Source organism: Palaemon carinicauda, chromosome 28, assembly GCF_036898095.1.
Source record: "Palaemon carinicauda isolate YSFRI2023 chromosome 28, ASM3689809v2, whole genome shotgun sequence".
Lineage (NCBI taxonomy): Eukaryota > Metazoa > Arthropoda > Malacostraca > Decapoda > Palaemonidae > Palaemon > Palaemon carinicauda.
Window position 1 is genome coordinate 1,923,089 of NC_090752.1, and position 26,292 is coordinate 1,949,380.

General features: G+C 39.9%; 1 protein-coding gene across 1 annotated transcript in view; it reads right to left on the reverse strand.

The window, feature by feature from the left end:
- Positions 1–2,022: 2,022 nt before the first annotated feature.
- The window catches only part of raptor (regulatory associated protein of MTOR complex 1), a 69,163-nt gene continuing 44,893 nt past the window's right edge, over positions 2,023–26,292 (reverse strand). Inside the window, exons 17-24 of the mRNA XM_068351721.1 lie at positions 19,903–19,975; positions 19,352–19,497; positions 17,920–18,084; positions 17,185–17,432; positions 16,133–16,300; positions 15,141–15,306; positions 11,802–11,918; positions 2,023–4,415 (exon numbers count right to left, since the gene is read on the reverse strand). Of these exons, the coding sequence (XP_068207822.1) occupies positions 4,223–4,415; positions 11,802–11,918; positions 15,141–15,306; positions 16,133–16,300; positions 17,185–17,432; positions 17,920–18,084; positions 19,352–19,497; positions 19,903–19,975 (1,276 nt within the window). The 3' untranslated portion in view covers positions 2,023–4,222. The remainder of the gene's footprint in view (positions 4,416–11,801; positions 11,919–15,140; positions 15,307–16,132; positions 16,301–17,184; positions 17,433–17,919; positions 18,085–19,351; positions 19,498–19,902; positions 19,976–26,292) is intronic.

Consider the following 26,292-nt stretch of genomic DNA (forward strand, 5'->3'; position numbering starts at 1 on the left):
AACAGAACCTGAACTGCAATTGGGGCTGAAGAAGGCTTGGATAGACCAACGGCAATGAGAGAACTCCTGACAAGGGACTCTGCAGACAAGAGAAGTACCAGGTATAAAATCCTCCGCCTAGCATTATTGGCCTAACAATGTATGCGCACATGCATGCAATGACAGCCATGAAGGGTGACATCCTCTGTACCAAGATAAGTAAGATTATCAGCAGAGGGATGACCCCCCTGCATCCTGGAAGGAAGGGAGATGGAAGTCGCCGAAGCTGCTTTTTCAATCTTGGAGCAGAAAGTATATGAGGTCATACAATCCTGTCCTATCCAGCTACAGAAGCAGGGGCTGCTGAGGTCCTTGGGCCTTGGTCCCGACAAAATCAGAAACCACTCGGGTGCCATCCACCCCCCTTGTAAGAGATGGTATTGTAGGGACCCCTATCCCTGTGACTAAGGCTGGCCTTCCTGAAAGACATCAAACTCATCGTCAGCAGTCTGCAGGGTCACGGGCGAAGAGATTCCAGTTGTTGTATGGCGAACATTAGGGGTTTTGTACACCAACGAAACCTGAAAATCTAACCGAAATAGATCTGAGGGCTCCAAGTCCTTGCAGCGTACTCCCCAGGAACCATTCCAGGTACCCAAGCAGTGGAGTCTTTTGGACTTTGCTAAGTCAGAACCTGACGAACACTTTGCTCGCTTCTGCTTCAGGGTGTACGCCTGTCACTGCACTGAAGCTCACGACCTACCCTCAGCACACGGGAGATGATTGCGAACAATCATGCCCCCTACAAGACGCACAGAAGGATTGTGGGTCTACTACCTTTTAATCATAAACCAGTTGCAGTCTTTCTCCAGCATACTATAACTTCTTGCTTCCATTGCATAACTAATAAGAGAAAGAAAATTGAAAAAAGTTTTGTAAAGGAGTTTACTATGTGTAGGCTATACGTCAGCGGCCGAAACTAAAGTGTAGGCTCTCTGGCTGGAAAGAGGGGTGGGAGTCTTCATCCCGCACTCTCACCAGCTGACTGGATAACCACTCATTATCCAGCTTTAACAACAGTCTTCAGCTTGCACTGAAACAATCTCCTAAACCTATCTCCCTAATTAAAAGATGAGGGTTTGTATGCCTCGTAGGAGCAACTAGAAATTTAAGTGAGGACATCTAAATACATGAAAATTTACTCTTTCACTCAGGATTACCTGTTTTACTTATTATCTGAAGAGTCATAAATCTTTTTTCAATAGAATAAACATCAATTTTTTTCATTTAGAATAAACATTCCTTTATTTCTAAGCAAGGTTTATTAAAGTATACTCATAATATAAAATGGATATCTGTATAACATTTTTGCTACAATATGGTTTCAATAAGTCAGTATAGTGACCCCTTGTCAAAATTAAATTTTGGAATCCCAACAAAATATAATTATCAAAAATTTCTCCAAGAGGTTTTTTAAGTTTTCTGTCTGATTAAAAGCTTAATGCTAATATTGAAAAATCTTTAGAAAAATCATGCCTTTCCCTGAGATTTGAAAACAACCACTCGTTTTCAAAAACAAATCTCAATATGAGATAAATACAGAGAAAATGCATCACTTGCGTTAGTTATTTTGCATCCACTTCATTAAGGACTCAGATATTAATCCTAAGGCAGTCACTATCCAATTGTTCTCCGACCGTTTTTGCTTCTGCAAAGGCCTTGGAAGTAACAACATATTTATATCTTGAAAATCTTCTCAATATAAATGAGTATCGATTAAGCATAATGGCAGTCTTTACAAGCAGGTACACTTTTTTTTTTCTATTTGCCACATGTAAAAAGAGGCTACAAGCCTTATTGTCAAAAAGAGGTAAATTGTGTTAAAATATACATCGCCAAAAAGAGGTAAATCCTGTGTTAAAATATACATCGCCTAAACAAGAATCACTTCATACTTTACAATCTAACATTGCCAATTCAACAAAGGGAACAAATAATCTATGATTGCTCCCATTTATAAGGCTTTGATAATTAAACCTCAAGAAGAAGGTATATAGTGTAATTCTTATATAAAACTAAAATATGGAGCAATTTTTATCATCATTATGGCACTGAAAAATACTTGGCTCACACCCTATTTGTTACTTTTGTCAAAAGTGTAATGTTCACAACAGTTAAAAAGATGTTCCATTCATGCTGTTCAACAATTATTATCTCTCGGAATAATTCACATTTTCAATCGTGTCTGAAGCTTTTCACCCGCAGTTGCATAATAACGAGAGATAAAATACAAGAGGATAAAATAATAGAAATTTTTAAATCAATCTAAAAGGAGGAGAGAATTAAGACATCGAAATAATGCCCATATTGAATATTTGAAGAAAATCATGAATAGTACAATATATAACTAAATATATCAGTACAGTATTGAAGAAATTTAAGAATCAATCAAATATAAAAAATTCTGATTGAAAAAAAAATTTACAGAATAAGTTATATGCATAGACTGCCTCTTTCTATATCACAAATTTATTTTCAAATTTACTGGAGAAACATTTAATATTCATAGTTATTTTTCAAAATAACATATTGCACTGAACATCGTTGTAGTTTAAGATTATTCTCCGTCGCAACATAGTACAAACTGTATACTTACAGTACTACTGTAAATAAAATAGATGCACAAATGAATTCTTTATCCCATACTGTACTTTGTACTGAAGTGATCACAAGGAAAAACACACATTCATTCTCCTAGTTGCAAAAATTTAAACCGTGACCACCAACAGACAATCCGATGAGGGAAGATATCTTGACCGCATGAGATTTCATTATCTCGCAGGTGTAAATTTCCCTAATTTGCAATAAGTTTCTTAATTCATGTATGTACTGTACATCATTGAAATAGAGCTCATATTTAAGTTACCTAAACATTGCACACTAAACAAAGCAAAGGAATAAAACTATGCCTCAAGGGTCATAAAATATATGCAATACAGCAGTTTAAAAAGAAAAATAAATCAGAAGCCCAACTGACATTAGAAAGAGTAAAATAACCAGTAAATTATTGTAGGACTGGTTAGAATAATTTGATCCTGGAGGATGAAAATAATAGATTTGAACAACTATTAGGTTTAGGGAGGCAGATTTGCACCGACTCGCAGTGGTCCCCTTTTAGATCGGAAAGGTTTCCTGATCGCTGATTGGTTGGACAAATTAATTCTAACCAATCAGATAGCAGGAAACTTTTCCGAGCTAAAAGGGCACCGCTGTGAGTCGGTGCAAATGTGCCTCATTAAAAAAAAATTTAGTATAGGAGGAGCGTGAAGTTAATTATCCGAGGTAGCATCAAAAGAAAGAAATAAAAAATGAAGTTAGGATGTCAAAAATGGAAATGCAGTTGGGGCTGTCAAGAAAACCATATACAATATCTACATGTAAATTATACAAAGGTCATTTACTTAGGAAAAGTTTCAAGGAAAAAAAAGGAAAAGTTTCAAGGAAAAAAAGGGATGGTTAAAATCATGCACTTTGTAAATAATTGTAAGAATATTGAAACTAAAAAAAATTATCTACTTCATGACACTGGATTTACAAATGCTTTAAGTAAACCTAGGCATAAATTTCAATACTGATTTTTCAATATTGCACGAACTGGAAAAAATTTTTGATACGTGTCAAATGATCTAAATCATTTGATTCAAAACAAACTATCATCATTAAGCTTTACATATGTTAAAACGGTGAGCAATCCATATTCAAATCAATTCATGCAGTCATTGAAATTTCTGATTTCTCTACACGAACTAATCTCGTTTCTCTTTTCGTCCGAGATCAGATAAAACAGTATTGCTACAATTGTACCAAGACTCAACTGTACACCCACACAAACTTATCACACATTAATTCAATACAAATGCCAATAAGACATTTTCTTATTTATCAAATACTGTACAAGGTAAGTCCAAATTCATATTTACTGCAAAATATTTGCATATCTCAAAAAGTACAATTAACACTGCATATTCAACATGTTATTCACTCCGATTACTAAACCTTTTTAGTAATCGTCAATCTGACCTACACTAAATATGAACACAATGTGCTTTTGAAACTTTCTTCCTTTTATGAGGAGGGTATCAATTCTCAGTATCCTATAGTAACTGTTATTGTATCCCACAAAAATATAAACAACTAATTATTCTACCAACAATCAATGAATGTGACCTAAAAATTACTTTTACTATCTCCTAGAAAGGCCATACACCGATATATAACTATCAGTGGTGCCAGCTGCTAGTAAAACTCTTCGTGGATGGAACGCCAAACAGGAAACGGGTCCTATACGTGTGCCCATGAAACCATCGTGGTACTTGATCACATTAACCGAAGATCCACTTGCATGGTGAACAGCAATAACCTGGTTAACTGATCCCCTGTAAGAAGGAAATAAGTTAGATATGACCAAGTTGTGGAATAATCAGGTAGTTGAATCATTACTTCAAAAGTTGAAACTTACAGTGAATATTTTTATGTTGAAGAGGCCGACGTAAGTCTTTCCACTGTTATTTATGAACGATCTATTTTAATGTTACTTTCGTTTCCTTAAAGAGTTATTTTTCTCTGTTGGAGCCCTTAGGCTTATAGCATCCTGCTTTTCCAACTAGAGTTACAGTTTAGCTAGCAATGATGGTAATTCAAGTAAGGCCCAGTTAATCTATTAGTGCTATTTTCAATTTTACATTATTTGTACATAAAATGGTATTTTCATTATAAAATAAATTTTTGAACATACTTACCTGGTAGTTATATATATAGCTTACGTCCCTGACGTCACGGCAGAAAATTCAAAACTCGCGCCAATCGCCGATTGGATAGCCAGGTGTACCACCCCTGCGCCCTAGCGAGGTACCTGGGAACCATTCCAGGAACCCTCATATATTCCATGCCTCTAGTCTCTTAGAGGGGAGGAGGGTGGGACTTAAATTATATATAACTACCGGTAAGTATGTTCAAAAATTTATTTTATAATGAAAATACCATTTTTAAACATAAGACTTACCCAGTAGTTATATATATAGCTGATTAACACCTTTGGTGGAGGGTTAGAGACAGCTAGTATATCTGGAATTCTGCTTGAGTAAATTAAAACAAACTTAAGGGTTCGTACCTGATAAGGAAGCTGACTTCAATGATTCTCTGCCTCATTATGTCTGCTAGCCTTATGAGATCCAGTGGTCCTCCCAGGGGGCTGAAGATCTCGTAGGAACTGTCAAACCGGTGAATGTACCTCATTATGACAGAACCTCCTCCAATAACCAGTTTCGGGTGTCTCAAGGAACAAAATTGACCACCTGACTAAAATCAATGATTGCGGAAGACTGACACAATCTCCACAAACAACCATAAAAACAAATAAAAGTACCAAGAGAAGAAAAGGTTATTGGGATTATGGGAACGTAGTGGTGGATCCTTCACCCACTACTGCACTCGCTGCTACGAATGGACCCAGAGTGTAGCAGTCCTCGTAACGAGTCTGAACACTTTTCAAATAATATGAAGCGAACACAGATTTGCTCCTCCAAAAGGTTGTGTCCATTATGCTTTGCAATGATCTATTCTGTCTGAATGCTGCTGACGTTGCTACTGCTCTGACTTCGTGAGTCTTGACCTTTAGAAGACCAAAGTCTGCTTCATTACAATGTACATAAGCTTCTTTAATCAAGAGCCTGATAAAATATGACAAGGCATTTTTTGACATGTAACGTGGGCTTTTTGACCGAGCACCATAGAGCTTCAGAATTGCCTCGTCAATCTTTTGTTCGGTCCAAGTAGCATCTCAGAGCTCTTACTGGGCATAAGACTCTTTCCAACTCCTCGCCAACTAAATCCGAAAGATTCGGAATCTCAAACGCTTTGGGCCAAGGTTGAGAAGGGCGTTCATTTTTGGCAAGAAAGCCTAATTGTAAACCACAGACAGCCTTACCATCACGAAAGCCAACATTTTTGCTAAACGCTTGTGTTTCACTCTCTTTTAGCTGTTGCGAGACTGACCAAAAATAGTTTTCATAGTAAGGTCCTTCATAGAAGCTGAACCCGATGGCTCAAACCTGTTAATCATAAGAAACTTCAATACAATATCCAGATTCCAGGCTGGTGAATCTTGGTTTCGTTGTTTTGTAGTCTCAAAAGACTTAAGAAGTTCTTGCAGATCCTTATTGTTAGAAAGGTCCAGGTTTCTATGCCTGAACACAGTTGCTGACATGCTCCTATATCCTTTAATAGTCGAGGAGGGGAAGTTGCACTTCCTTCGAAGGTGGAGCAGAAAGTCCGCAATTTGGGTTACAGAGGTAATGGATGAGGAAAGAGAGTTGACTCTAACACCACTCTCTAAAAACCTCCCACTTGGATTGATAAACTTTGATAGTTGAAGTTCTTCTTGCTCTTGCAATGGCTTGAGCTGCCTCCTTCGAAAAGCCTCTAGATCTAGTGAGTCTTTCGATAGTCTGAAGGCAGTCAGCTGAAGAACGTGGAGATTTTGATGGAATCTTTCCAAGTGGGGTTGTTTGAGTAGATCTACTCTTAATGGAAGGCTTCTTGGAGTGTCTACCATCCATTCCAGTACCTCTGTGAACCATTCTCTTGATGGCCAAAAGGGGGCCACTAGGGTCATTCTGGTCCCTTTGGATGTTACAAACTTCTGTACCACTTTGTACAGGATCTTGTATGGAGGAAAAGCGTACAGATCTAGATTGGTCCAATCCAACAGAAACGCGTCTATGTGGACTGCTTCTAGATCCGGTATTGGAGAGCAATATGCCTCTAACCTCTTTGTCTTTGATGTTGCGAAGAGGTCTATGCATGGTCGACCCCAAAGCCGCCACAGGCTCTTGCAAACTCGAAGATGGAGCATCTATTCCGTCGGTAGGATCTGACCTCTTCTGCTGAGGCTGTTTGCCATTACGTTTTTCTCTCCTTGGATGAACCTTGTCATTAGGATAACGTTCCTCTCCCTTGCCCACAAAAGGAGATTCTTTGCCGTCTCGTACAGAGATATCGAGTGAGTTCCCCCATGCTTGGCAATGTAAGCCAATGCCGTCGAGTTGTCGGCATTGACTTGAACCACTTTGTTGGTGACTGATCCTTCAAAACTTTTGAGGGCTAATAGAACTGCCAACAATTCTTTGTGATTTATATGCAAGCTCTTTTGGTTCTCTGACCACAGTCCCGAGACTTCCAACTTGTTCAGGGTTGTTCCCAACCCTGAGTCCGAGGCGTCAGAGCATAACACAAGGTCTGGGTTCTTTTGCGATAGGTCGAGACCTTCCTGGAACTTGTTCGGTTCGTCCCACCACCGAAGGCAGTCTTTGATAGAGTTCGTAATTAGAATAGTCATAGTCTCTAGGTCTTTCTCCTTGTTCCAATGGTTGTTGAGATAGAACTGGAGAGGACGAAGGTTCAGTCTTCCTAGGGGAACAAATTGTTCTAAGGATTAGAGGGTTCCTACTAGACTCATCCACTTCCTTGCTGAACACATGTTCTTGCTTAGAAAAGATCGGAATTCAACCTGGCTTGCTCCATCCTTAAAGGAGATGGAAAAGACCAAAAAATCTGACTCCGAAGCGTCATTCCCAAATAGGGAATCTCTTGTGATGGAATCAAGAGAGACTTTTCCTTGTTGACAAGGAGACCCAGTTCTTTTGTAAGGTTCAATGTTGTCTGAAGATCCTTCAGGCAGTGATCGTATGTGTGAGCTCTGAGAAGCCAGTCGTCGAGATACAGGGAGGCTCTGATGCCCCTTGAGTGGAGGATTTTTGCTACATTTAACATGATCTTCGTAAAGACCTGTGGGGCTGTGCAAAGGCCGAAACATAGGGCTCGAAATTGGAAAACTTCTCCCTTGAAGACGAATCTTAGGTAAGGCCTGAAGCTCGGATGTATTGGGATGTGAAAGTAGGCATCCTGGAGGTCTAAGGAGACCATCCAGTCGCCTTTCCTTACTGCAGCAAGAACCGATTTCGAAGTCTCCATTGAGAACTTCGTTTTCTGGATGAACTTGTTCAGCAGACTCACATCCAGGACTGGACGCCATCCCCCCGAATTCTTGGGTACCAGGAACAGGCGGTTGTAAAAGCCTGGTGAGCATATATCCTGTACTTTTTTTATGGCCCCCTTTTCCAACATTAGAGACACTTGGATAGTCAGAGCTTGTCTCTCTGCCTCCTCTCTGTATCTGGGAGAGAGATCCACAGGAGCTAAGGCCAAAGGAGGATTCCCTACAAAGGGGGTCTTGTAACCCTCCTTCAAGATCTGTGTAGACCATTGATCTGCTCCTCTCTTCTCCCACGCTTGCCAGTAGTTGAGTAGTCTGGCTCCTACTGCCTGAAGGCGAAAGCAGTCACACTCTGCTTCACCCTACTCTGAAGCCTCTCCTCTTATTCCTTCTAGCGTCAGGTCTGGAGCTACCCCTGCTTGAAGACCTCCCTCGAAAGGGCTGGGAAAACTTGGGAAAAGACGTTTCTTCCTTAGATTTGCGACTGGTAAATAAGGGTGGTAGGGCTTTTCTGGCTGTCTTAGAGACCAGATCTTGAGTAGCCTTTAGAGCCAAGGCCGACGAAATCTCCTTAATTAGTTCTCGTGGAAACAACAAGGGAGAAAGAGGCACATACAACAGCTCGGATTTCTGGAAGGGAGTAACCCCCAGAGAAAGAAACGAGCATAGCTGATCTCTTTTCTTTAGAATGCCTGCAGAAAAAAGTGCTGCTAATTCGTTGGATCCATCCCGCAAGGCCTTATCCATACAGGACATTAAATGGACTAAGGCAGAGGTATCCCCCTCTTTAAAAGTAGCAACTTTTTTACCCAATGCTCCAAGAGTCCAGTCCAACAAGTTAAAAACTTCGAAGACTCTAAAAATGCCCTTAAGCAGGTGACCCATCTCCGATGTAGACCAGAAGATCTTGGTCTTCCTCATGGCCGACCGACGAGGAGCGTCTACGAGGCTTGAGAAATCTCCCTGGGCAGAGGCAGGTATCCCCAAGCCGAGAACTTCTCCTGTCTTGTACCAGATACTAGACCTGGAGGCTAGTCTGGCTGGAGGAAAAGCGAAAGCTGCTTTCACTAAGGCTTTCTTAGACTGCATCCAGTCACCCATCAGTTTTAGAGCCCTCTTAGATGATCGTGATAAAACCATCTTGGTAAAGCGCGCCTTCTTAGAAGCCTTCCCAAGAGTAAAATCGGACGGTGGCGAATGGGGAGCCACTGGCACAAAGAAGTCTGGGAATTCCTCAATAAAAACTTTCATAAGTTTTTTCAAGTCGGCATAATGACGAAAAGAAACAGAGTCCTCGTCTTCTGACACTTCCTCAAACTCCACAGGAGAAAGCTGACCTTCGATGTCCTTCTCTAATAGTTCCATCGGGAGCAACAGTGTTGAAAGCAGTATCCTTCTCGAGAATATCCTGAGTTCCGACAGCAACAGAAACAGGCTCATTACGAATAATATCAAGCGGGCGTGTAACTTGTGTCTCGGCCAAACGCTCGCGATCGGAACTAGAGTTCCTGAATTTGAACTGCGTTAGTGTTATCTTGGAAAGGGTGAGCCTCATCATCATAATCAAGACTAGCATCTGAAGCGTCTGAAATATGGTAAGAGGTAGGGCGTTCAGGATCGTATCCTGAAAGGTGCTTACCGTCGCTTCCAGGCAAGCGTTCAGCGCTGCGAACCGCTTGCCGCTCAACGACCTGTTTGGCTGTGTGTCGCTCGGAAACATGTCCTGGAGGACGTTCACTAAGGTAACTTGAAGAGCGGAAGGCGTCCTGAGAACTAGAACGTTCGACATCCTTTTTCGCAGGACGTTCGGCAGCCTGTTTCGTAGGACGATCGGCAGTCTGTTTCAAAGGACGATCAACGTCTCTCTTTGAAGGATGTTCGAGCACACAATCTGACAGAAGGATCTCCTTGCACTTGTAAGGACGTTCTGCGCCTCATAGAAAGGCGCGTTCGACATTAGGGCTGTCAACTGCGGACTTAGGCGATTGTTCAGGATCACTTCCTAAAGGACGTTCAGAGTAGCTAGCAGGAAGCTTGGAGCCTCGAATATGAGGACGTTCGACATCATGAACCACCGCGCTTAAGAGAACGTTCGGGAACACGTTCAACAGGACATTTCAAAACGTGCTTAGCAGACTGCTTGCTGTCCTGATCCTGACCATAACTGTCACGTGTCAGCTTGAGGCTTGTGGCTACGATGATAGTTCTGCATGAAAGACGAGAGCTTGCTTTGCATCTCTTGTAGCATGACAAAATTAGGATCTGAACGTTGCGATATCGGTGATGACACTACAACGTTCTCCTCATCGCTCAGGCGTACTGAGCGCCTGGATGGTGAAAACCAGTCTGAAGGCTGCGTGGGAGCCTGTATTGAGGTTAAGCCTGGTCCTGACTGCATAGTAGGATCATTGATAGCGTTCGACGTCCTAGAAGGACGTTTAGTCGGAGAGCTTTCAAAAGACTTTGGTGTATCCCAATGGCTACAGCCAGGCCGCGAATTAGCAGGACGTTGGTTGGCCTTATCAAAGGTCCTCTTAAGAGGTCTGGAAGCAAGCTTCCAGCCTCTTTTAGGCAAAGCGTCATCCGAAGACGACAAGAAACGCTTAACCTCACCTTTCCATTGGTGAGGGTTAACGTCCTGGGAAACGCCCACAGGAACGTTCGAGGGGACGTCTGCTCGTGTTTTAAAACCTCTCGTCTCCTTTCGCCGTTTGACATTCCTTCTCCCAGGGGTTGGGGAGCTTGGAAGAGGTCTAGGACTAGGAGGACGACAGACGCGAGCTGGCGCACCCTCCACTGCACTTTTCGCACTTTCACCCTTCAACTGCTTGACGTCGTACATAAGCTGCGTTCTGTCCACCTCCAGCGATTCCACTTTAGCGCCCAGCGCTTGAATCGCAACCAACATGTCTTTGAGCGTCGGCTCATTGGCAGTTACAGTAGTGGGACCAGGATCTACCACTACAGGGGAAGGAATAGGGTTAGTGACATGGGAAGAGGAAAAGTCTTTAGATGAACGAGAAGAGTTTACGTCTATACCTGTCAAACTCAATCCATTCATGCTCTGATAAAAGAACACACTCATCACAGCGATCCCCCAAATCACATTCTTTACCTCTGCAAGCAACACAGAGAGAATGGGGATCAAGAGAAGCTTTTGCCATTCGGGTCTTACACCCACTACTCACACAACATAAAAGTTATAGGAGGCCATTTTGAAAAATTTAAAGAGAAATCAGACAAGCAAGGGTCAAAAATTTTCTAAATCCAATCAAATTAAAGAATATCCAAAAGCAAGATAAAAAACAAGCGGGAGTCAACAACCAAAGTTTTGTACTTCACCAAAATAAAATCAATATTGACGATAGCAGAATTCACGTGTTGCCGCTAGCGACGGCAGGGAATATATGAGGGTTCCTGGAATGGTTCCCAGGTACCTCGCTAGGGCGCAGGGGTGGTACACCTGGCTATCCAATCGGCGATTGGCGCGAGTTTTGAATTTTCTGCCACGACGTCAGGGACGTAAGCTATATATATATAACTACCGGGTAAGTCTTATGTTTAAAAAAAAAATAGCATTCAATAAAGATATTCTGACAAGGGATTGAAATAACCTAAACGCCGAAATTACTTATTAGCAAAATAATAACATAGCACAGTTGATAAATTGATATAATGTATGACATGCAATTTACGTAGAACTTGCAAAAAAAATATTGCTTGTTCATGAAAGATAAAATGAGAAAATGCAGCATTTTAATTTACTTACGTAGCAAAGAGATGAGCATTTGCGTGTGTTGCCATTGCCGTCATTTCTTGGTTGGGGGCGCATACTTGCACGGAGTTTGCTTGACGCATGTCCCAAAGTCTGACTTCCCCCGACACTCTATAAAATGTTATAATGTTCTCAGTTGATATTCCAGCTATTAGTACCTACTGTACTACTTTCAATCAGAAAAAAATGTCCTTAATAAAAATATCAATTATCAAATCTACTTTTAAAAATGTATCTGGTGTATCATTCAATAAAAAATTTTAATACTATAACTTAGAATACTTAACAAGTTCACTGTAAAAAGAAAGGAGGAAAAAAAAATTCACAAGTCAGGATGTCCATTTGTGATTAACTTTATCTGTTTTTATGTTTTCTGATGCAACTCTGAAAAAGCAACGGGATTGCAAGGTTTAGTTCTAGTACTATAAGAAGATAATCCTGAGGAAATTGTTCTTAGTTTTAGTCATAAAATTATCTTTAAAAAATTTATATGATTTTTAAAATGTATACATTGTTGATTGTGAGACCACAGGTCACATTAACCCAAAAAATTTATATTCTCTCGATTGTTCTAAACAACTAAATTAATCAATTCTGTTTTTGAAAAATTATTGCTACTCTTTTTATAATTCAGGTGAGCGAGCTCATAGCTGCTGATACTTCTGATATGGAAACAGTGAACAGAAGAGATCAAAAGTGGCTTAAAGCCTCCAAACCTACAAAGAAAGCAAAGGGTTGTGAGATGGAGTGGAGCCCTTTCAGAAAAGTGGATTACTGTACTTTCAAAATATTAGAAATCAAGCTGCAATTGGAGAGGAAAAGAGGAAGAAGATTTTCTACCGCAGAAGCTTATCCAGCCCCGTCTGAAGTTCCAGCCAAGAAACAAACATACCTCAAGACTTATAAGTGATGCCTCATAATTTTTTTTAGCCTTGAATAACAAAAAATTAGTGTATTTTTTAAATAGTTTGTCATGAGAAACCAATCTAAGACTTATTCAACTTTACTGGAATTACTTCAGTAGTGTTATTCCTTGGTGGGATTAATCCTGAAATACCTCAAGGAAAAAATTTTCTTAATTTGTTCTTTTAGTGTTCCTTTCAAAATGAATTATTAACTTTTATTTTAAATATGGTATATTTAGATTTTTTATTACATATAAGTCATAACTATACCCTGTCAAAAGTTCTAAGGCTGTCAGACAAGATATTTTCAGAATAGTTTCCTTCAAACTCAAAACACTGTGGTCATCTCATCCCTCTGAAATAAGAACTTGATTAAGCTAACCAATGTATTTCTGTTTATTCTATTTTTTGCCAAGCACCGTCAGAGCCGATTGTAAAGTGCTGTATTGGATTTGTTCTGAATGCACAACTGATATTCCATGCTAAAAATTATGGAGAGTATCATCACCAACTCAACAGAAGTGTGTTTGAAAAGTGGTTCCGCACACAGTTATAGCCCCTAACACCCCGTAAAAATAGGCAATCTACCGACATCGTCATCTAAAAAAGCTACCATCATACAATGGAAGAACATTTGCTACAAAGTGAACTGTTATAAATGGTGAGAAAACACACATGAAACAGAAAATAAATGTCATTGACAAGATTTCAGCAGTGTCTCTCCATAAAGTCATTTGTCTACAGCGTTATTACTATCAATACAACCTTACTGAACTTATATGGGGCCAAGTGTAAAGCTATATAACAAGAAACATTAATCTAATTATGAGAGACTTAAAAGACTACTGCAGGAATCCCTGGATACAATACCAAAAGAAAATTGGAGTGAACCTGCTAGATATGTCAAGGCTTGGCAATATGAAGATGCAAAGGATATTGCCATGGATAAATTCCTTGACTTCTCTGACGATGACTCGCCATAAAGCCATTGCTTTTGGACCAAGACATTATTTATGTATTAATGAAAAATAAATGAATATATAAACAACTTTTTATTTTCCTTCAAAAGATAAGTGTATTAAAGGATCTGCAGGTGAAACTTTCAAAAGACAGATTCCTACAATATTTCATATGCTCTCTATCTTACAAGTCCCTCCTCTGACTTGGAAACATCTTGAGATGACATTGAACAATAGAAGCATCACAACTTACATCAAGCATATTTGCCAAATGAGTATTCTCACTGTTAATAGGCAATATTCCTAGATGTTTATTTTATTATGACATCACAGTACATACCTCGAGCCTATGCTGAACAAGGCTCATTGTCATGCAAAACAAAATTACTTAAATCGTTTTAGAAATATTTTTACGCTACGGAAACCATAACATATTCAAACCATTATTATAGCTAACAAGAGGTTGATCATGAAAGACTAGGTACCTTCACCATACACCAGGGTTTGAAGTTCAAAGGCGTATACTGTACCTAACAGCAAAGGATAGGTAGGGAGAAAACTTTACTCAAGTCTTCTCTGAATTCGCCTGAACTAAATGCAAAGCAAAATAGTAAATTATGTATATAAAATATGAATTATTCATATATAACGACTCACAGCAGTGAGCTATTACTGTGACTGAACTTCAAAGGGGGAAAGAAAAAAAAGGAAAGGAAAATAAATAAACTTTCACAAACGAGTGAAATATTCTCATTAACATGCAAAACAATTCCTGAAGACATCCCTAATCATTAGTTGATTGAATTAAAAACCAACAAACACAAAATTTAAATAACCACTATCATTGAGTTCCTAGTTCTCAGCTACTTGAGACACCGGGCAAGGGAGATGTTACTTTAGGTAAGCACACGTAAAATAAAAAATCTATAGTTTTCAAACTTTTTCTTGGAAACTACCTATTAAGGGGAGAAAAAACTCTAGTATTACGTACCAGATGACACTGAACTGGGTGGCCATTAACCACCAAATGACACCTTAGTGGGATAGAGGGGTGGCCCCCTTTAAGAATGAAAATGGGAGATTTTTAATGTTATGGGGTTAACGTCGATACTGAGCCGGCTTCGAGAGACAAAGCAATATGAACTTCAGGGGAGGTTCAAAGAAATAATTATGTACTTCATTACCAGACATAATTATTGAGTAAATGAATACTGTATATGTTGATACCTAAGAATAGACAGTTACTTTTACTGTTTTAGCGTAGAGTGGAGAAGTACTTATCACATTGAAAATCAACATCCCACCCGTCTTTGTTGGAATTTCTCTTTGGGTCAAAGATGTCCATGACAGAACGAATGATATTACAGGGTACTTGTGGCTTATTTGAAAACAAATACACATACAGTGTACTGTATATAAAATATCTTAATCTTTAACACTTCCAAATGTAAAAGATTAAAACTACTTACACTCCTGTTATAATCTTTGTTGTGGCCTGTGAAGCATTTAATAGATGAGCACTAATGACCCATGAAGTGTGCTCCCTCCACTGACGCACCACGGAACGATTACTAGGATGGCGCCGGTCTAGGACCCGAACGTAACCGTCGGAGAAACCAGCTACTATCCAAGGTCCTGAAAAAGTAAAATAATTGTAGAATTACAGTATATAATATGTTTTAGTTATTTAATGACCATACAATTAGGAACTTCAAAAATAAACTTTCATAACTGTTAATGGAACTCCTTTTTGGCTGAAATATGGGGTTGAATTAAAGTAGTTATAAAGCATAAAATGATCTGAAGCATGAATAAATATAGTGCTTTCTAATTTAATAATACACACATATCTTCCATAAAGATACACAATCTATATACAATTTGACCATAAACCTATTACTTAAATTTAACTTCATTTTGTAGTTAATGGAATCCCAGACAACTGTCTTTTGTTAAGAGAATGTAGCCACTGTAGCTCTGAATATATGCTTATGAATCAATCTCTAGACACAACAGTCTTTAATTTTTAAATACAAATAGCACTAGCTTGTGGCTAACCCAGACATAAACATACATATCAGAGTTCCAAGGTCTCATTTCCCTATGTCTGCTAAACTGTTCTCATCTCATGAGATACCTAGACTTCCGACTTTTCTAGTGTCTCATTTGATCATTCCAAAATTAATCATTCTTAAAACATTAAATTATTGTGAAATACTCTGTTTTTAAGGTAATCTTCACCACCTAAAGGTTTGCAGCCTATCAGGTGGTAATTAGTGGAGAAATATAAGTAGTTGCTTGTTAGTTACTGGTTAAAAGTTTTCCAGGATATCAGAAATTTTTAAAAGTATTTTGTACGTTTCCTAACTACATATACTTGTGCCAAAGATAGGAGGCTGGAAACTACACATCAGACATCTTACGTCATGATAACGTGCCTCAGGGGATGGACGTTACCTACCTGCTTGATGAGAATGTATGGCAGAGACTATAGTTTTCGACTCTCCTCCCGTGGGTAGTTCCATAGTTCGCCGTTCGGCTTGAACATCCCATAATCTAATTGTACGCGAGTCTCCACCCACAACGAGAGTTTTTGTATCCTGTTCCCAACTAAGAAGTAATCCAGCACCTGTTAAAAGAACCATTACAATATTATATAACTTTATAAACATACAATATATCTAGAATACTAATTTTCTTAACTATTGGTAATCATAATCTAGAGAAGTTACGTTTGGTAGTTACAATTACCTAGTTTGAATTTAACGGCTGTTCCCGCTTTGCTAAAGTCATACTCCAATCAAAGTAAGATTTTTTGTATTGGTATAGGTCCAATGGGAATAAATTAATTTTCAATTGCAAGTATGATTGGCAAGGCACACAATTAGTTCCCCTTGTAAGGGTTTTGGACTACATTTGATCCTGATATTGCTACAAAATACTATACCATTATGAAATGTAAATACAAAACCTCTATCATTATATAATTAAGCCAGGCTACTGTATACACATTTTAATTTACCTAGCAAAGGTTACCATCTTCAAACCAAAAATTCTGCAATATAACGAGTGATTATAAATTTGATTATCTATCTATCTATTTACCAAAGCACTTAGCCCAAATTTGGGGGGTAGCAGACATAAAAAAAAAAGAACAAAAGGGGACCCTTCCTTTCTCCGCTCCTCCCAGCCTGACAAGGGATTCAGCCGAGTTTGGTTGGTACTGCTAGGGTGCCACAGCCCACCCTACCCTTTTATCCACCACAAATGAAGTTTCATACACTCAATCCCATACTACTGCTACCTTCGCAGTCAACAAGGCGACCGGAGGAAGCAGAAGGACCTACCGGCACTACGTCACAATCGCACACCATTCATTCCTATTTCTAGCACGCTCTCTTGCCTCTCTCACATCCATCCTCCTATCGCCAAGAGGATTTTAACTTATAACTTATACTGTAAAATACATCACATTATAAAACCAAATGAAAGACAAAATCTAAAGTCAATCACCTCTCGTCGCTGGATTGATATCGTTGGTTGCCTGAAAAGCCGTGATAAGGGATGGTGGTTCTTGTACTGCCATATGTGAATTCTGGTAAGCATCCTTCCAGATTCTTATGCTGCCATCATCGCATCCGGTGGCAACGTAAGTCGACGGAGTTCCAGGATTTATGACAGATAGAGAGGATATACAACTAGAGACCGCATTATTGTTGCACCAATGACTTACGCGGTTGTTGCGTTCAACATCCCAAATCCTGCCGAAATTAAACAAAAGGATTAACTAGGTTGTATTCAAGGACATAATATTGTTATACAGTACTGTATCTATATAATTTACTTGCAATGACAAATAAGAATCTGCTTTTTAAAATAATTAGTGCCTATAAATTTATTTTTCAGCTTTTAAAATTATCTTTACATGTTTTTAAGATACAAGAAAAAGTTCAGTAATTTCATATTTATTTTATAACTTTTAAAATCATCTTTAAATTTTTTAAGAAACCAAAAATACTAATTTCATAAGTGCATTTTAGAATAAACAGCTACTAATATTTTGAAGAAAGATAATTTGAACAAGGCTATACCTATAAGGCTACATGTACATAACATAATCCATAAATTCATCATTTTACTTTTAAAACAGTTTTTACATTTTTATAAAACAAATACTATCATATTGTATTTTATGATAAACCATTGCTATTTTGATAAAGGTCAAGAGTTAAATAGGTCTATACGTACGTAACATAACTCTTATCAGCTACGGTTAAAAGAGGATCGGTTGGATGGAACAATAGAACCGCAGGCGGAGAAGGATTACGATGAATAAAAACTTGATCGTCCAATTTGTTGGTACCTACACTTCTTCTTTCTTCAGACTCGGCTAGAAGTCGAGAATTGATAGACCTGAAAAAAAAAAACATTTATAAAACTGCCTCTTCAAAAGGCGTATGTGAAGATACTGAAAGATTTTCCCAGGTATATTTAAGGAGTTAATAAAATAAAATCTTTATTGTTACCAATATTTGAATCTTTATAATTTGTCCTGAATAAGTAAACCAAAATGAAAAGGTTGACAAGACTTCTACGAGAAAAAGAGCTTAATTTTACTTTCAACATAATTTTCAATTTTTCATTTTCAAGAAAGAAATTACCATATATAACTTGAATAAATTGCATTGATTAATAAGTAGATTTGAAATAACACCAAATAGGATTGTTGGTGTTCAGCCTCTCTAACTTGACCATGTAGGGGTTAGTGTAATAAGTGCACCTCAAGCAATTCTTTCAGCCGCTGGCTGCAATCACTATTTAACCTTCCCCTATATGTCCAATTCCACTTCCTTTCTTCTATTTTGCTGTGTAACCCATCATCAGGTTTTATTTTACATTGCAACACAGGTATTTTTGCTCAAATTACACATGGAGCTGAATGACTTCCAATATCGTATGGTCCCAATTCCTAAATTAAATCTAATACGTTGACTGGAAATTAATTAATAGGACAAGCTTATCCCCTCACCCAAATGCACAGAACGAGTGATAGTATACAGTCGTACTGTACAACATAAAACACCATATTAGTCTTTTAATATTACTTAAAAGATGGAAATAAGAAGCCTGAGTGTTTCATGGTAAGGGACACTTAAAAACACTCATGCCATGTAATTGAAAATACAGTAGATGGATCAAATTGTTATAATTTTTCATGACAGGCACAGCTTTAGTAATGTCCAAAATAGGCTCATGAAATTTTGAAAACTTTATTAGTTCATATTCTATTAATATACCTTAATGAGACAGAGACTTTTGTTGTTCTGTTAGCACATCTTCATCAAAACAATATAGTCTAGTCTATAAATGGAAGACCTATTTTAATGTTACCATTCTTAATATTTCTATTGTCCCATTATTTCTCTTGTAGTTTATTTCCTAACTTCCTTCCTTCACTGAGCTATTTCACTGTTGGAGCCCTTGGGCTTATAGCATCCTGCTTTTCAAACTATGGTTGTAGTTTAACAAGGAATAATAATAATTATCTCAAAAATATGAATTACTTTCCTTAAAACTTTCCAAAACAACACCCACAATTTAGATATCAAACACAATTATAGTTTCTGAAACAAATAATACAACTACTGTAGTTATAAATGCTATTCCACAAGAGACAAACCTTTCGGAAAAAGCGTGCAGAGGCGAAGATGGGGAGTTCAGTTCGTCTGTCGACTTCTGATGGGGAAGGATGAAAATCTTTGCACTCCATTCGACAAATTCAGTTGACACCATAGGTTTCATAAAGCCTTCCTCTCCTTCTTCAGACTGCAAAATGAGCACTACTTTAGATTTTCCATATTTAACGGAATGCCATTATATAAAATTCACTGGCCTAAGTTTAACAATGCTTTAAATCTACATTTCAGTATTCAAATTACCTTTTGAAGCCTAAGATATTGTCTAGCTTGTTGGGGGATAACTTTACATACTAATAAGCACAAATAATTTTGTATACAATCTTTTAAAAAATTTTCAACTTTAGACAAACAGAATATTCTATGCAATATAAAGAAAGGGTCCTGATGCAGCCATCAAACTCATTATAGATAAGTACTACTCTTGGTAAAAAAAAAAAAAAGTATTTATTCAAATACACAGATTACTCAAACTAATGCCGGTTGAAAATGATAAAACCGATTGATTATACAATGCAATCACATTAATACTTACGTGGTTGTTCAAATGAATTCTTGATCTCGACCTTGGAGTACCTGCGTCAAGGCTGGCTGGCGGTGACTCCCCACTACAAGTGAAAAAAATTAATATGCAGAAATTAAAATACTGATTTAAGAATAAAAATAATTTACATCCTTCCTAACTATAGAAATTCAAAGACATTTAATAGGAGTATGATATCTTCTTAGCTGGAAACAGCAATTCTGTTACTATCTATCTATTTACCAAGGCACTTCCCCCAATTTTTGGGGGTTAGTCAACATCAAAATAAGGAACAAAAGGGTATCTTTCCTCTCTCCGTTCCTCCCAGCCTGACGAGGAATTCAGCCGAGTTTGGCTGGTACTGCTATGGTGCTACAGCCCACCCTCCCCCATTATCCACCACAAAAAAAGTTTTACATGCTGAATATTCTACTGCAACTACCTCTGCCGTTAACACATTATAATCTTTTGCAAAATTCTCCTTATTTATCTGGGCTTCCATTAATTTTTCATAAACTGAGAAAACATGCATCGCCTCTTTTGCCATTCACTTTTGAGCTAGTATCCAACTTTCATTTACTCCAATCTACCATTAGTTATATTTCTTCAGGTCTATCCCTGATTTTTGTTCCTACTCCCTTATACTTAGCCTCCTGTACATAAAGAAAAAATTTCCGTACTTCCACTTCTCAGCATTACCACTGCTTACCGATTCTTTTCTATGATTATTCAAACAATCGGTACTCAAATTTACTGAGCTTGCCATAGATGATTTACACATCATGTCTATTTTACGTGAAATTCATTAGGTTTTGTACTATATCAAGTTTACAAGTTCTTTCATTCCTTGGACACTTCAGAAACTAGATAAGATAATGGTTTGTGTTGTATTAGTGTAATCATATAAAGTACTTTAAAAATGAAAAACAGATTTGATTAAACACACTATGAAAAGAAAAAGAAAAAAAATATTTAGACAGGAGATAAAAGCAATGAATGCAAATGATGAGTGTATTACAAAACTATATGAATATCACGTAACACAGCCAAAAACATTCGAAAGGGCAAAGTTGACAAAACTATAATGAATACATGCATACCCAGACTTGAGACCACACTGTGGTCAAAGACTTTTGTGGAGCTGTATTATAACCAGCAAATAGTTGAAACACCTATGCCGCTTTTTAACTTTCAATATATTATTATAAAGGAGAGGTAGTAGTACTGTACAAATGGCAGTAATATAATTTTAACTCGAGGGGCACTCAGTAGAGCGCAGACCTCAGCCGCAGAAGCTTATTTCTAGACTTTAACCTTAACCCTTTTACCCCCAAAGGACGTACTGGTACGTTTCACAAAAGCCATCCCTTTACCCCCATGGACGTACCGGTACGTCCTTGCAAAAAAATGCTATAAAATTTTTTTTTTTCATATTTTTGATAATTTTTTGAGAAAATTCAGGCATTTTCCAAGAGAATGAGACCAACCTGACCTCTCTATGACAAAAATTAAGGCTGTTAGAGCAATTTAAAAAATATATACTGCCAAATGTGTTGGGAAAAAAATAACCCCCTGGGGGTTAAGGGTTGGAGATTTCCAAATAGCCTGGGGGTAAAAGGGTTATCATATATTAACTGGCATGGGTTTTCATACACTCAGATATGAACCACGTTTGAAGTCTCTCTGACAATGATGTCCAAACTTACGGTTGATTATGTGAATTGGACATTTTGCTTGACTACCTTGACCTTTGAACTTGACCTTCTAAAAATGTTATTTTCATTAGTAAAATAAATTTTTGAATATACTTACCCGATAATCATGTAGCTGTCAACTCCGTTGCCCGACAGAATTCTACGGGTGGGATACGCCAGCTATCACTATACTAGAAGGGGGTGTACTCACCAGCGCCACCTGTGGCCAGGTACTACAGTACTTGTTGTTGACGCCACCTCACTTTTTCCTCGGCCCACTGGTTCTCTATGGGGAGGAAGGGTGGGTCAATTAAATCATGATTATCGGGTAAGTATATTAAAAAATTTATTTTACTAATGAAAATAACATTTTTCAATATTAAACTTACCCGATAATCATGTAGCTGATTCACACCCAGGGGGGTGGGTGAAAAACCAGTGTACAAGACTAAAGGATAGCTAAGTATCCCGTATTTCATATAATCAGTTATCCACAATAACAATGAAATAATAAGTACCTGGTAAGGAAGTCGACTTGAACCGTTACTCTGCCTTTAATAAGATCGTCTTCCTTACTGAGCGCAGCGTTCCTCTTGGAAGGCTGAATCAACTCAAAGGTGCTAAAGTATACAGGGCTGCAACCCATACTAAAGGACCTCTACACAACCTTTAACCTAGGCGCTTCTCAAGAACAGATTGACCACCCGCCAAATCAAAAAGGATGCGGAAGGCTTCTTAGCCTACCGTAACAACCCAAAAACAACAATAAAAAGATTCAAGAGAAAGGTTAAAAAGGTTATGGGATTAAGGGAATGTAGTGGCTGAGCCCTCACCTACTACTGCACTCGCTGCTACGAATGGTCCCAGGGTGTAGCAGTTCTCGTAAAGAGACTGGACATCTTTAAGATAAAATGATGCAAACACTGACTTGCTCCTCCAATAAGTTGCATCCATAATGCTTTGCAGAGAACGGTTTTTATTAAAGGCCATCGAAGTGGCTATAGCTCTCACTTCGTGGGTCCTTACCTTCAGCAAAGCAAGGTCTTCATCCTTCATTAGAGAATGGGCTTCTCTAATCAGAAGCCTTAAGTAATACGAAACTCCGTTTTTGGACATGGGCATCGAAGGTTTCTTGATTGCACACCATAAGGCTTCTGACTGTCCTCGTATAGGTTTTGACCTATTAAGATAATATTTCAGAGCTCTGACAGGGCAAAGAACTCTTTCTAGCTCGTTACCCACCATGTTGGAAAGGCTAGGGATTTCAAACGATCTAGGCCAAGGACGTGAAGGAAGTTCATTCTTAGCTAAGAATCCGAGCTGTAAAGAACATGTTGCAGATTCGGATGTGAACCCAATGTTCTTGCTGAAGGCGTGAACCTCACTAACTCTTTTTCTCTTGCAAGGCAGACGAGGAAAAGAGTCTTGAGGGTAAGGTCCTTGAAGGAAGCTGACTGGAGAGGTTCGAACCTAGGGGACATAAGGAACCTTAAGACTACGTCTAGATTCCAGCCTGGAGTGGATAAACGACGTTCTTTAGAAGTCTCGAAAGACTTGAGAATGTCTTGAAGGTCCTTGTTGGCAGAAAGGTCCAAACCTCTGTGGCGGAGAACTGAGGCCAACATACTCCTGTATCCTTTAATCGTAGGAGCCGAAAGGGATCTCTCATTCCTTAGATGTAAAAGGAAGTCAGCTATTCGGGTTACAGAGGTATTGGTAGAGGAAACTGCATTGGCTCTACACCAGCTTCGGAAGACTTCCCACTTGGATTGATAGACTCTACGAGTGGATACCCTCCTTGCTCTGGCAATCGCTCTGGCTGCCTCCTTCGAAAAGCCTCTAGCTCTAGCGAATCTTTCGACAGTCTGAAGGAAGTCAGACGAAGAGCGTGGAGGTTTGGGTGTACCTTGTCTACATGAGGTTGACGTAGAAGGTCCACTCTTAGAGGGAGAGTCCTGGGAACGTCGACCAGCCATTGAAGTACCTCTGTGAACCATTCTCTTGCAGGCCAAAGGGGAGCAACCAGCGTCAGCCGTGTCCCTTCGTGCGAGACGAACTTCTGAATGACCCTGTTGATGATCTTGAACGGAGGGAATGCGTAAAGGTCGAGATGGGACCAATTCAGCAGAAAAGCATCCACATGAACTGCTGCTGGGTCTGGAACTGGGGAACAGTACAAAGGAAGCCTTTTGGTCATGGAGGTGGCAAACAGATCTATCGTAGGTTGACCCCACAGGGTCCAAAGTCTGTTGCACACGCTCCTGTGAAGGATCCATTCCGTGGGGATGACTTGATCCTTTCTTCTTAGGCGATCTGCTGATACGTTCATGCTGCCCTGAATGAACCTCGTTACTAGAGTGAGGTTTAGACTTCTTGACCAAATGAGGAGGTCCCTTGCTATCTCGTACAGGTTCCTCGAATGGGTCCCTCCCTGCTTGGAGATGTAAGCTAAGGCTGTGGTGTTGTCTGAGTTCACCTCCACCACCTTGCCTAGCAGGAGGGACTTGAAGTTCATTAGGGCCAAATGAACTGCCAGCAGCTCTTTGCAGTTGATGTGGAGAGTTTCCTGCTCCTTATTCCAAGTTCCCGAGCATTCCTGTCCGTTCAGGGTCGCGCCCCAGCCCGAGTCTGATGCATCCGAGAAGAGATGAAGATTGGGGGTCTGAATTGCTAATGAAAGGCCCTCCTTGCGAAGGAGGTTGGTCTTCCACCACAAGAGAGTGGTCTTCATCTCTTTGGTGACAGGTATAGAGACTGCTTCGAGCGTCAAATCCTTGTCCCAATGAGCTGCTAGATGGAATTGAAGAGGGCGGAGGTGGAGTCTCCCTAACTCGACAAACAGGGCTAACGATGACAGGGTCCCTGTTAGGCTCATCCACTGTCTCACCGAGCAACTGCTCCTCTTCAGCATGCTCAGAATGCATTCTAGGGCTTGGCTTATTCTTGGGGCCGATGGAAAAGCCCGAAAATCCCGACTCCGAATCTCCATTCCCAGGTAAACAATGGATTGAGAGGGAGTGAGCTGGGACTTTTCCAAGTTGACTAATAGACCCAGTTCCTTGGTCAAGTCTAAAGTCCATTTGAGACTCTCCAGACAGCGACGACTCGTGGGGGCTCTCAACAGCCAGTCGTCTAAATAAAGGGAGGCTCTGATGTTCGATAAGTGGAGGAATTTTGCAATATTCCTCATCAGAAGCGTAAACACCATAGGAGCTGTGCTTAGGCCAAAACACAGGGCTTGGAATTGGTACACAACCTTTCCAAAAACGAATCTCAGGAAAGGTTGGGAGTCTGGATGAATAGGAACGTGAAAGTATGCGTCTTTCAGATCCAACGAGACCATCCAGTCCTCCTGCCTGACCGCTGCTAGGACCGACTTCGTCGTCTCCATAGTGAATGTCTGCTTGGTGACATAAGCATTGAGAGCGCTGACGTCCAGCACCGGTCTCCAACCTCCTGTCTTCTTGGCCACCAGAAAGAGACGGTTGTAGAAGCCCGGGGATTGATGGTCCCGGACTATAACCACTGCCTTCTTCTGTAACAAGAGCGACACCTCCTGGTGTAACGCTAGCCTCTTGTCCTTTTCCTTGTAGTTGGGAGAGAGGTTGATGGGAGAAGTGGTGAAAGGGGGTTTGTGGCAGAATGGTATCCTGTAACCCTCCCTCAACCACCTGACAGACTGGGCGTCTGCACCTCTTCTCTCCCACGCTTGCCAGAAGGTCTTGAGTCTGGCTCCTACTGCTGTCTGGAGAGGAGGAGAGTCAGTGTTGAGAGGAGGAGAGTCAGTGTTTGCCTTTAATAGTCTTGGGACCTTTCCTAGACCTGCTCCTGGAAGAGTCTGGACGGGAGCTTCCTCGGCTGGGGACTCTGCCACGAAAGGGCGGAATAAACCTTGTAGCAGGAGTATCAGCCACTGGGGTGCGGTAGGTCCTGGGAGCTGAAGGCGTAACCTTAGCCTTACGAGCTGAAGAGGCCACAAGATCATGAGTGTCTTTTTGGATCAAGGCCGCAGACAAATCCTTGATAAGCTCTTCGGGGAACAAGAACTTAGACAGCGGAGCAAAAAGGAGTTGGGACCTTTGGCAAGGTGTGATGCTAGACGAAAGAAAAGAGCACAGTTGCTCCCTTTTCTTAAGAACTCCTGACACAAACATTGAAGCAAGCTCGCCAGATCCATCCCGAATAGCCTTATCCATGCAGGACATTAAAAGCATGGCCGAGTCCTTGTCTGCAGGGGAGGTCTTCTTGCTCAGGGCCCCCAGGCACCAGTCTAGGAAATTGAACATCTCAAAGGCACGAAAAACGCCTTTTAGGAAGTGGTCTAAATCGGAGAAGGTCCAACAAACTTTAGAGCGCCTCATTGCTGATCTACGAGGAGAGTCGACCAAACTCGAGAAGTCAGCCTGGGCAGAGGCAGGGACTCCCAAGCCTGGTTCCTCTCCTGTGGCATACCATACACCCGCCTTAGAAGTGAGCTTAGTAGGTGGGAACATAAAGGAAGTCTTCCCTAACTGTTGCTTAGACTGCAACCACTCCTCCAATATCCTTAAGGCTCTCTTAGATGACCTAGCAAAGACGAGCTTAGTATAAGTCGACTTAGCAGGTTGCATGCCCAGCGAAAACTCAGATGGCGGAGAGCGAGGGGTAGCAGAGATAAAATGGTCTGGGTATACCTCTCTAAAAAGAGCCAGGACCTTACGAAAGTCAA